This window comes from Sinocyclocheilus grahami, unplaced genomic scaffold (assembly GCF_001515645.1).
Source record: "Sinocyclocheilus grahami isolate Dianchi unplaced genomic scaffold, SAMN03320097.WGS_v1.1 scaffold494.1, whole genome shotgun sequence".
NCBI classification, from domain to species: Eukaryota; Metazoa; Chordata; class Actinopteri; order Cypriniformes; family Cyprinidae; genus Sinocyclocheilus; species Sinocyclocheilus grahami.
Genome location: NW_015505673.1, coordinates 543,330 through 556,975, shown reverse-complemented (window position 1 = coordinate 556,975; position 13,646 = coordinate 543,330). Strand labels below are relative to the sequence as shown.

The window sequence follows — 13,646 nt, the reverse complement described above, 5'->3', positions numbered from 1 at the left end:
TCTGTAAAAAAAAAAAAAAATATATATATATTTATATATATATATATATATATATATATATATATATATATATATACATACCTATATATTTGGATTCCCTTTATCTTTCTTTCCCCCAAAACACATGCACCATCACACAGCACTCATCCAAAGCCGAACATCATTCAAAATCATAAAGCTACTTATTATTTTTCAGTTCTTACAAAACTGTAGGCAAGAATAAGACTGCTGACTTGTTCTTGTTGTAACACTATGTGGCTTCTAACTTAAAGAGTGACTGAGAAGCTATAAGCAGATTGTGGAGTCATGCGGTCAGCTGATGCAACTACAAATCATCAGGAGTCTGTGTGTGCGTGTATTACAGCTAGCTACTGCATTTTATCAGCAGAAAGATTAACTGCCTTACCAGGTCAATGAGAGGAATGTGTCTGATGTTGAGAAGATAGCATGATGGAGGAGAAAGGGCAGGAGTAAAGGAGCATTGCCTCAGGGTAAGGTCACTTCTGTGAGTGTGTGCGTTGTATGTCCCGCTAATGAAGACAATACTACAGCGTGAAACATTCTCTACGCAAGTGTGTGAACATAAACCAAGCTTGATTACCTGTCAACATGTTTATAGCTGCCTACATGACTAACACTTCTAGTTACGCTCGATTTCAAATTTGTTGCACCCCAAAATGAGTCAGAACACACTTACATGTATGTAGGTCAGAAAAATACTCTATGTAAATACATAAATGTGAATGATTGATGCATTGCAAGGGTTAGTAACAAACCTCCATACTCTAGCAGGGCGATGCAGTTTCCGTTAACCTCTAAACAAATAGATGCTTCAAAGGCATTGCAAATCATTTCAATTTTGATTCGAAGATTACAAAAATGCAGCACAAGTGCATGATGCATTCTCAGAGTTGCCACAAGAGGCGCTGTAATACATAACGTAAAATTACAATATTATTATTTCCTTAATACGGTTTACCTGGTCTTACTAGACTTTATCCTTGCATGTTTTTCCAAATAAAAAAAAGAGGTTGTATTTATAATTTTTCAGCAAAATCTGATAAATTGTGATGCCTTTGAAACATCTTTTCTCTTTGGCGGACATCATCACGCCCTTATTTTTCATACTTTTTTTTTTCCTTGTTGAAAGTCCTGTTTAACTCAGAATTGTCACATAGACGTACCATTTAAGTTCCAATTGACTTAGGTGTTTACAACAATATACTAAAAATTGAAGTTTTTTTCTGTGCGTTATTTTGAAATGTTTTGCATATAAGCGACAAAATGTTCACATGGATCAGTGAAAATGACTAAAATGCTCTATTATTCATGCCAAGTCAGTAGTTGGCAATGTCACTTTGTAAAGAAACACTACGCACCTGCGCACATACCTACAGACTGAACACATAATATGTATGTGTATGACGTCACCGCTTTTACAAATTTGCGTATTTGTAGTTTACACGGAGATGATAACGGTGTCGTTTTTAAAACTCCGCACTTTGAAACCCATTTTCAAAAATGTGTGTTTTCAGGCCCCCAAAACGCTGTTGTCATATAAATGAAAGGCCAAAATGCATAAAAAGGTTTCCGGTTTTGGTTTAAAACAGGGCCATGTAAACACCCACTTAAATGTTACAGACTGTTAAAGGAAACTGTATCGCCCCTAGAGGATGGAGGTTTGTTACTACCACAGTAACGCTTGCAAAGCATCAATTATTTACATTTGCATAATTAAATAGAGCATTTTTCTGACCTATGTAAGTGTGTTCAATGCATTACAACATAACTGGAATGTAGTTCTGCTCTTGGTATGGTCACAGTGTAAATCATTTTTGAGAGATACAGACATACAGGAGGTTACGTCTACCCACAATTTACTGCACACTCAAAATGGAGCCACTCAACAGTGTAATTCAGTGTTTGAACTCCAACAACTCTCAAGTGTACACAAAAATGTATATAATGACAACTCTCCATGCAGATTTGCCTCTTTCCTCTTAGCCCTTCACTCCCTCTTGCACTTCCTCCGCCATCCGTTCCCTTTTCCATGGATTCGTTTTATTTAACAACTGTTCTGGGAAAGCATTTGCCAGGAACACATCTCATGCATATGCAGCCTCACGAACTTCTGTCTGAGTCTCCAACAATGAAGGAGGACATTAACATTCCCTGTAACCTCAAATACACACACACAAACCGACTCACACTGGCTCAATGAGCTCTTTTTGTCCTGTGCGCTCTAACAAATGAGCACCTTTGTGTCCGAACACTTCCTTGTCTCCAAACATTCAGGGGGTCAAACACAACGTTCTGATCCTCACAGACCTTGCTTGAACTTGCTTCTAAAAACAGCAGGCCGGTGTGGGCTGCTCTGGGAAAACAGGATTAGTTCATTCCCAGCGACTCCAGAATGCTGGCTTGAGCCAATACGGTTTATATTGTAGCCTACTTAATAAACAAAAACGCTTGTATGACTACTTATTAAGAGGTCCAGAAAAGTGGTTGACTAGTTACCTTATGTAAATGACATGGCATGCAGCATTGGTCTGACGGCCAGCTGGGGAACGTGTCCCAGTTTCATTTTATTTCCGGATTCTCGTGTTGTATACTGGTCGAAAAAACATTCAATAGTGGTATAGCTAATCAACTAGTTAGTGCAACTGTTTACTAACCAACCAAGAAACTGATTTTTTTTTTGTTGCTGTCACCATATAGTCTAGTTGAAGTCACATGTTCCACAGCTAGTTGACACAGGCTCAAACCTCAAATAGTTGTACAACTAACGGATTAGTTAACTAGTCAGTGCAATTTGCTAATCCAAAAACGGCCATTTCTTCCAGTCAAACAGAACAAATGCAAAGGGTGTCAAGTGATCCACAGCTAGTTGACACAGGCCCAACACATCTAAAAGTGGTAAAACTAATCAATGACTTAACAAGTAAGTGAAACTATTTACTAACCAAAAATAAATAAATTTCTTCCGGCTGTCACTATACAGAACAAGCAAAAATTAAATCATGTGGTGCTTGACTAGTCAAAACAGGTCTAAAACATCAAAGCAATTAATCAGTTAGCTAGTCAGTGCAACCCACACTAACCAGCAAACTCAATTTCCCCCAGCTGTAGCAGTATAGATTAGCTCAGTTTAAGTCACATGGTTCACAATCACAACTAGTCAACACATGCTCAAAACATCAAATAGTAGAGCAAATTGATTAGTTAGCTACTAACCAAGATTTAGAATGCTTGCTGTCACTACCCAGATAACTGAATTTAATTGTAACCAGTAAAATGAATCTTCCTCCAACTATTGAAATATAGAACAAGCACAGCTTAAATCATATGGTCCACAACTAGCCAACACTGGCTCAAAACATCAAATAGTCATAAAACTGAAATTCATTAGGAATTGATTATTCGGTGCAACAATTTACTAACCAAAAAAAATGATATTTCTTCCAGCTGCTGCAATATAGAACAAATGCAGCTGGAGTCAAGTGAATTACAGCTAGTTAACACAAGCCCAAAAAATCATGTGGTGCATGATTAGTCAATACAGGTCTAAAACATCAAATTCTGGTATCGGTTAGTTTATTAGTCAGCCCTACTAACCAGAAAACTAAATTTTCCTCTAGCTGTCACAATATAGAACAAACAAAAGTTGCGTCACACTGTCCACAACAAGCCAGTATTGGCTCAAAACACAACTAGTCACGTGATCCATGACTAATCAACACAGACTCAAAGCACGGGACTAATCGGCTAATCCACTCGTTTTTAAAACCTCTACTCATCTCCAAATGGATCTGAGCAGAAATGAACACCAACAATTGGGCAACAGTATGATCAACTTCAAATCTTTGATAGACAGATGATGGTAGATGATGATGGTGATGGTCGATAGGTCTTCCACGGTAAGAGATACCTCACATAGAAGAACTGAGAACTCACACTCAAAATCAAAGAGGTTTCAGAAGGCAGCACTGTCACATCCTGGATGAATCACAAAGGGCTCAGATTTGACAAAGCAAACAGAACCTTCCTCACCGATGCATTACATCGCTTCAATGTCAGCACCGCTAGCAACAGATGGATTCTGACACAGCTTTTGTCTGGAGTGATATTTGTACATCATGTTAAGAGTTAACTTGTGCCCTGAAGCTGTTAGTGTCACCCCCCCGTCTGAGCAGTGATGACAGCCGCAGCGGTGAAGGAGGCTGGTGTCAGCTGACCCCGCTTTCAGCCAGTAACAGGAAATGTGATCTTTACTGCAGCTCCCTGAAAAACAATCTCGCTATTGTCAGCTTGACTCTCCTGTCCCTCTGCCCCTCACAGGGTGGGGTCGTGGGGGATGCAAAAATACCTCACAATGAACATCTTCCCATCATTCTTGTCAGCTAATGCATAACCATGTTCATTTATGTTGCCCTGCAGGTAAATCAATTCCAAAGAACTGGCAAAAAAATCCCATCGGTTCACTACAAAATGCAGTTGTTACTTTAAGGAGTTAGTTCTGACAATGACAACATACTCTGGTTGATTTACTCATTTTAAACAATATTTTTGGCATGGGACAGAAACCAAACAGACCCAACTTGGAGTATTGAAAACCAGCAGTTCAACAAACATAAAAACCCAACACATATGACAATGGTTTAGTGATAATCAATTAGTTAACTACTAACCAAAAGTTAAAGTGTCCTCCTGTTGTAGCAATATAACAAGTGCAATTTAAGTCACATGATCCACAGCTAGTTTACACAGGCCCAAAACATCGAACTAGTGGTAGAAACTCAATTAGTTAACTAGTCAGCACAACCCCTACTAACCAGGAAACCGAATCTTCCACCAACTGCCACAATACAGAACAAGCGCAACTAAAATCACATGGTCCACAACTAGTCAACACAGGCTCAAAACATCTAACAGTGGTAGAAAGAACCAATTAGTTAACTAGTCTGTGCAACTGTTTAATAACCAAAAATCTGAAAATTCTTCCAGCTGCCATCATACAGAAGAAACATGATTTGAGTCAAGTGATTTACAGCTAGTCAATACAGGGCGAAAACATTTAACTAGTGCTAGAACTAACCAATTAGTTAACTATAGTCAGCATAACGCCTACTAACCAGGACACTGAATCTTCCTCCAACTGTCACAATACAGAACAAGCACAACTTATGTCACAGGGTCCAAAACTAGTAAACACAGGCTCAAAAAATCAAATAGTCACTGATCTAATTGATTAGTTAACTAATCGGTACAGCAATTTACTAACCAAACAACCGATATTTCTTCCAGCCGCTGTGTAACCTAACGTAGAATGATGTGTAGTCATATTACACAGTATTTTTGACATGGGACAGAAACCAACTTTCTGTCCCATGGACATGAAAACTAGAAGTTAAAATTCAATAAACTTTAATAACTAAACCATAAGTGCAAATCGATTGGTTAAAAACTAACCAAGAATTAGAATATTCCTCCTGTTGCCACATAACAAACACAATTTAAGTCACACGAGGGCCTTTCGCACCGCTTTAGTTCCAGAAATAAATGTACGGTACTAAAGTACTGGGACGATTTTGCGCGAACTATGTCCCAGTACCATTTAAAGGGTTACATTTGCACCGACAGTGTGTACTAGGTTTACCTGGTATGCAGCTCCCTGAAAAACAATCTCGCTATTGTCAGCTTGACTCTCCTGTCCCTCTGCCCCTCACAGGGTGGGGTCGTGGGGGATGCAAAAATACCTCACAATGAACATCTTCCCATCATTCTTGTCAGCTAATGCATAACCATGTTCATTTATGTTGCCCTGCAGGTAAATCAATTCCAAAGAACTGGCAAAAAAATCCCATCGGTTCACTACAAAATGCAGTTGTTACTTTAAGGAGTTAGTTCTGACAATGACAACATACTCTGGTTGATTTAGTCATTTTAAACAATATTTTTGACATGGGACAGAAACCAAACAGACCCAACTTGGAGTATTGAAAACCAGCAGTTCAACAAACATAAAAACCCAACACATATGACAATGGTTTAGTGATAATCAATTAGTTAACTACTAACCAAAAGTTAAAGTGTCCTCCTGTTGTAGCAATATAACAAGTGCAATTTAAGTCACATGATCCACAGCTAGTTTACACAGGCCCAAAACATCGAACTAGTGGTAGAAACTCAATTAGTTAACTAGTCAGCACAACCCCTACTAACCAGGAAACCGAATCTTCCACCAACTGCCACAATACAGAACAAGCGCAACTAAAATCACATGGTCCACAACTAGTCAACACAGGCTCAAAACATCTAACAGTGGTAGAAAGAACCAATTAGTTAACTAGTCTGTGCAACTGTTTAATAACCAAAAATCTGAAAATTCTTCCAGCTGCCATCATACAGAAGAAACATGATTTGAGTCAAGTGATTTACAGCTAGTCAATACAGGGCGAAAACATTTAACTAGTGCTAGAACTAACCAATTAGTTAACTATAGTCAGCATAACGCCTACTAACCAGGACACTGAATCTTCCTCCAACTGTCACAATACAGAACAAGCACAACTTATGTCACAGGGTCCAAAACTAGTAAACACAGGCTCAAAAAATCAAATAGTCACTGAACTAATTGATTAGTTAACTAATCGGTACAGCAATTTACTAACCAAACAACCGATATTTCTTCCAGCCGCTGTGTAACCTAACGTAGAATGATGTGTAGTCATATTACACAGTATTTTTGACATGGGACAGAAACCAACTTTCTGTCCCATGGACATGAAAACTAGAAGTTAAAATTCAATAAACTTTAATAACTAAACCATAAGTGCAAATCGATTGGTTAAAAACTAACCAAGAATTAGAATATTCCTCCTGTTGCCACATAACAAACACAATTTAAGTCACACGAGGGCCTTTCGCACCGCTTTAGTTCCAGAAATAAATGTACGGTACTAAAGTACTGGGACGATTTTGCGCGAACTATGTCCCAGTACCATTTAAAGGGTTACATTTGCACCGACAGTGTGTACTAGGTTTACCTGGTACACCGACAGCGACGTCATTTGTGTGCAGCGTTCAACAACGAAAACAAAGAAAAACAACGTTAACAACAGGAGGATGGAGGACGCTGTGATCGGAGCTGTGTGTTTGTTGTGTCTCGTGGGTTTCACAATAATGGACATGGAAAGTCGCCGTATATGTAAAGCGATTGAAAGAATGGAAAGGAGGACTAAGAATCTCTAACGACAACTGGCAGTGCTACATTTGCTACAAGTGCCTGCACTTCAGCGTCCGTCCATCTATCGCTGTTCTCCATACTTGCGAAATAAGTTGACAATGTTTACAGTATGTTTACACTGCGTTTTAAATCATGGCGGGTGAGGGCGTTTGGCCAATCAATGTCTACTTACGTCATGATTAGTACCAGTTGTGCTGGTTAGACCCTGCTCCGGAGTAGGAGCTAATCTGGTTCTCGAAAAAGGCAGACTGGTACTAAAATCGCTTCCAGTTCCGGTGGTGCGAAAAACGCCAAAAAGTGCGTAGTTCCACAATTAGTTCTGGTACTATGAAAAGGTTCCTGCGGTGCGAAAGGCCCTATGATCTACAGCCAGTTGACTCCGGCCCAAAGCATCTAATCAGTGGTAGAACTAACCAATTAGTTAACTAGTCAATGCAACCCCTAATAACCAGGAAAATTATATTTCTTTCAGCTGCCGTGTAACCTAACATTGTCAGTTTAGTCATATAAAACAACATTTTTGACATGGGACAGAAACCAAAGAGTTTGGTTCCTAAAAAAATGTGGCCCCTGAAAACCATCAGTTAAAATAAACTTAAATAACCAACACATATGACACTGGTTTAGTGCTTTACACACTATATGGTAGGTTGTATGAATATTAGATGACAGCCAGAACCTTTCTAAGGCATTAAGATGCACTAAAGCTTCAGGGAGAGTTGTATGTACATGTCAAAACCACCGATGTCTTTAGAGGAATTCACTCGGAGGTAGTTTACACAAACTGTGGTTTAGTTACTGAATAGGCCCGCTAGTTCCATTGCATTGCCCAATATCATCTGTATTATAAACTATGACGAAACTGTATCAGGTCTCATGCACTACATAAATTGTGAGAAGGACAAAAGGGCGGCATTTCTACAACAGACCGTTCAGCAGGCTTCACGAGCGGCCCGTGGGGCCCGGTTACAGCCAAACAAAAGAGCGGGAGCGGTGTCAGATCCCTCTCACAGGCACGGCTGAAACGTTATCCCCGCGCCACTGGCCATGACCTCATCGTGTTGTTTTTCCCGCAAACGCTCGGCCCGCTGTGGCGCACGCAACTCAAGCCGGGCACAAGCTACAGGACTCTGCTGCTTCAAGCAATATCTAATGCCAAGCAATGTCAAATACAAATACGTTTATGTTTGTTTACACTGTCATCTGTTCTGTGAACGTAATCAAAATATTGAATTATTTATCAGTTGATAAAATCAGTCTGTTAGGTTAAATGTCTCAGTCATTTGCATAGTTAATTAATCATTACATCTCATGTTCTGTTGAGATTGACTTTATTGTCTTTATGGGGTCCAATCGACCTCACTGATATATGGGTTAAATGAATAAGCCAAGCAATGTCAAATACAAATACGTTTATGTTTGTTTACACTGTCATCTGTTCTGTGAACGTAATCAAAATATTGAATTATTTATCAGTTGATAAAATCAGTCTGTTAGGTTAAATGTCTCAGTCATTTGCATAGTTAATTAATCATTACATCTCATGTTCTGTTGAGATTTACTTTATTGTCTTTATGGGGTCCAATCGACCTCACTGATATATGGGTTAAATGAATAGGCTAAAAGCAATTCAAAATTTTACATTTAAAGTTTTGTTTCTAATCAAAAAGATTATGAAAAGACACGAATATCTGACCATAATCGGACCATAATCTGTTTGGGAGCAGTACGTTTTTAAATGTTTTTGAAAGGAGTCTCTTATGTTCATCAAGGCTGCATTTATTTGATCAAAATACAGTAAAACGGTAACAAATTTGTGAAATATTATCGCAATTTCAAATAACTGTTTTCTATTTTAATATATTCTAAAAAGTCAGTTATTCCTGTGATGTAAATCACGAGATTTTCCAGAAATCATTCTAATATGAAACATTCTTGAAGAAGTTCAAAAGTGAAATCTTTGTAACATTCCAAATGTTTTACTGCCACTAATTTAATCTTTGCTGCATAAAAGTATTATTTTCTTACAGAAAAAAGCATCAACATATTTTCAACATAAGTCTATTTATTATTCTAATTTATATTTGCCTTAAATGGCCTTGGCCAAGCAGAACATGAGGGTTAATACTGTACATATGACCCATACAGTCTTTGCCTTGCATGTCGTCAATGAACTTAAGTACACTAATGTGGAACAATGAATAGTCAAGCAAGTCACCTAATCTCCATGTACTGGAGAGTTTAGGTTATCTAGACGCCTCAGAAGAGTGTGTTACAGCTGATGCAATCAGGAGTAATGCAGCACAAACAACATCCATTCTTCACTGCCAATCATAAATCCAACACATCTGAAATATGAGATCTGCCGTATGTTTTGATTCTGTGCATCCTACATTCAGCTGAGCTCTCCTCCCAGTGAGTTCCTATTCAGGCTTTGCTCAGACGTCCTCAGAGGACATACAGACAGTATATGCACAGAGACTAAAACTAGCACTCAGAATCACTCTACTCAACATTACAAAAGTACAAAACAAGAAATTAAGTACCGTTCAAATGTTTGGCATCAGTAAGGTCAGTATGAAAGAAAGTAAATTGATCAAGACTTTTACATTGTTATAAAGACATTTTTATTTTAAATAAATGTTATTCTTTTGAACTTTCTATCCATCAAAGAATACTGAAAGACAAGTAGAGTCACTGTTTCCATGAAATTAGTAAGAAGCATAACTGTTTTCAATATTGATAATAATCAGAAATGTTTCTTGAGCAGCAAATCAGCATATTAGAATGATTTCTGAAGGATCGTGAAGACTGGAGTAATGATGCTGAAAATTCAGCTTTGCATTACAGAAATAAATGACATTTTAAACTGTATTCACATAGAAAACAGTCATTTCAAATTTTACAAATATTTCACATTATTACTGTATTTTTTGGTGAACATCTTTCAAAAGAAGAGAAACTTCTTTCAAAAACATTACACAATCTTTCAAACAATTGTGCACAATGGCTAAAAAAAATTACTGCTGAAAATTGATAAACAGAATCTTTATGCGCACTTTGTGGTTGTCAAATATGAAACATCGCTAGTTATAGTGTAATTCTCTACACCTGCGGTTACTCTGCCAGAACACCTGTGTGAACTGACCTCATACATCCACCAAAAATAAAAAAAAAACTAAATGTTCTGAGAAAGCCTGCAGCATTTCCTTGCAGGTGCCACTTGCTTTGCCATTTAGTTATTTAGTGCAATGACATTCAGCCATTTTTAAACACTCCTTAATACTTTTGTGGACCCTTATAAGGCTGCATCACCTATAAAATTTCATGAATGTTCGTGAAGTAAATAGCCTAGATCGGGTAAGTATTATTAATTTTGTAGGATAGAACTATTTTCCTGCTCATCTGAACACTCGCAAATGTTGCAAGACAGAACCAATCAATCACGGAGAGCATTCACTCACTTCTGACAGCGCATTCAAACAGGGCTGCGTTTCCCAAAAGTATCATAAGAAAGCATTAAAGCTTTTGGGAACGGCAGCCCTGAACAGTGCTTATCAGAGGACAGAGTTATTTCACAATAAACAAACTGAAATTGTAGCCTTCATAGTTTGTGCAATTACAGTTATTTAAATTGAACGTTGAAAGATAATACTGATCATGTTCTATTCTGTAATGTTAGTAGAAATCATACACTGTCAGAATAAAAAGGTTGCATTTTATGCATGCAACAGCCGGTCATTGGCAGTCCCTAATGGCAGTACAAAATATTGCACTAAATCAAAAGAAATTAAAAGACCATAAAAAACAATCTGTCACACACTTTTCCAAAAAAATTAAAAAATTAAAAATTAAATAAATATTTCAAAGGGTTACTAATGACCAGTGCTGTGTTCAAAATATCGATAGGACGATGTATCGTCACAGAGATTTGACGATACGAGTATCGATACAGCTGGCCCTGTATCGATACTGTGGCACGTGTGCAGCAGTGGACCACGCTTAATTTTACAACGTTTAAAATTTAGTAGAAAAGTGCGAGGTTTCTAAAAAAGAATGAATAGAGCATCTGTTAATAATCTGGCCGCAGAGGAACACAACGGGGTTTCCTGTTATAAAGAGACTTAATCCCCAAAACAGAGCTTTACACTTGCGCAATACAGAAATATCTGCTAAACATGCTACTTATCTTTATCAACCTGGCAACCATGTGCACACGCGCACTCTCTCCACTGTGGATAAACGCGCTTGTTTCTGAAAACACCGCTTAACTTGCAGTTTAGCTATCTCCACTTCAAGTCTATTCTCAGAAAAGTGTGATTCATCAACTGTTCATTTACGACACCAAGAGAGAGGCTGTGTATGTATGAATTAACACCGTTTTGCCGTGTTTCTCTATTAACAGTAAAGCTGTGGCTTTAATTCCTTTAGAAACAATGATGTTACCAGCTCCTTGTTGAGAAAGATAATGTAGCTCTTGAGCGATTAAGCTATTTAGTTGATAAAATTGCGGGGCAGTGCTAAAAAGTTCGTTCCTGAATGTCTGAGTGCGGCCGCAACGTGATCTGTGTGAGTGACTGCACTTAACATCAAACTGCTTCTGTTTCACACAAATGCCTGGCTCAGACGTGCATGTTCGGCTAGAGTCGCTCTGAACTCGTGCATCTTCGGAAGCGGAGCTGCGCGGAAAGTTACAAAAAATGTTGTGCACACCACCACGCAAAACGACGTCGCGCGCACTCAAAGCGAACTTGCTGACGCGTCGAGTATAAATCAGCCTTGAGCGTGTGAGCGTGCTGAACTCGTGCATCTTCGGAAGCGGAGCTGCGCGGAAAGTTACAAAAAATGTTGTGCACACCGCCACGCGAAACGACGTCGCGCGCACTCAAAGCGAACTTGCTGACGCGTCGAGTATAAATCAGCCTTGAGAGTGTGTGCGTGTTAGATACAGTGAAGACAGCGCGTTAGTTTAGAACTCTTCAAAAAGGTGAAATTCAGTGCAGTCATGTATCGTGATACGTATCGTATCGTGGCCTCTATATCGTGATATGTATCGTATCGTGACTTTGCTGGCGATACACAGTCCTACTAATGGCGCATCATTTGGATATTTTCATGTCTGGGAAAATTTGGGATTAAACAGGTTAAAATGCGTTTTAAACAAAGTTAAGTGGTTTTCATTATCCATTTTACTCTTAGTAATTTAATAATTTAATACATTTCATAATTTTAAAGTTTAGTGCAGAAGTATCGAATCGGTATCGATATCGACGATACTGTCTTGAAAAATATCGGTATCGATATCGACGATACTGTCTTGAAAAATATCGGTATCGATATCGACGATACTGTCTTGAAAAATATCGGTATCGATATCGACGATACTGTCTTGAAAAATATCGGTATCGATATCGACGATACTGTCTTGAAAAATATCGGTATCGATATCGACGATACTGCCTTGAAAAATATCGATATCGCTATTGACGATACTGTCGCCTTGAAAAATATCGGTATCGCTATTGACGATACTGTCGCCTTGAAAAATATCGGTATCGATATCGACGATACTGTCTTGAAAAATATCGGTATCATATCGAAAACAAAATAAGGGGTATTGCCCATCCCTAGTAAGTATGGCAAAGGGTGTCATCTTCTCCAATCATACAGTTCAAGCTCCTCTGAAATGAAGGTAACATACCTGCTGCCACTCCCCAGCAGTGAGTGTCTCTCTGATCTGACTCGACGATCAGTTCCAATGCACAACTTCCATCTGCGGAACGAGAAGAAGTGGAGATGTTTGAGGAGAAAGCGCTCGTTTCCTGCCACAAACATTTATGGCATAGTTTCTGTCAAATAAAAGTTTAGTTATGCATTGCAAACACACACTAGTTAGCTTACTACACAACGACACGGCAGGGATTTAGTAGCCTATAGGGATGGGCGTATTGATCCAAAGTATCGATATATCGATACTGACGCGAGTATTGAAAGTATCGATATTCAAACAAAAAATATCGATACTAAGGTGTGTTTTATTTACCAGAGATTTTGTTAATTTAACAAACAAAAAAATAATAATAATGCGTACAATATGCATTTAATGGGACGAATAACCTTCGTTAGCGAGTAATTTTGTAGGATAGAACTATTTTCCTGCTCATCTGAACACTCGCAAATGTTGCATGACAGAACCAATCAATCACGGAGAGCGTTCACTCACTTCTGACAGCGCATTCAAACAGGGCTGCGTTTCCCAAAAGTATCATAAGAAAGCATTAAAGCTTTTGGGAACGGCAGCCCTGAACAGTGCTTATCAGAGGACAGAGTTATTTCACAATAAACAAACTGAAATTGTAGCCTACCTCGTTTGTGCAATTACAGTTATTTAAATTGAACG

At 38.4% G+C, this 13,646-nt stretch overlaps 1 protein-coding gene across 6 annotated transcripts in view; it reads right to left on the bottom strand.

Annotated features, from left to right (window-relative positions):
- Positions 1-13,646, bottom strand: part of hdac7a (histone deacetylase 7a) — a 92,630-nt gene that overhangs the window by 56,016 nt on the left and 22,968 nt on the right. For 5 of the 6 annotated variants that reach the window (XM_016236668.1, XM_016236669.1, XM_016236673.1 and 2 more), the window contains exon 2: positions 12,948-13,019. The exons of the other annotated variant lie outside the window; for it this stretch is intronic. In XM_016236668.1, the coding sequence (XP_016092154.1) occupies positions 12,948-13,019 (72 nt within the window). The remainder of the gene's footprint in view (positions 1-12,947; positions 13,020-13,646) is intronic. 6 annotated transcript variants of the gene reach the window in all.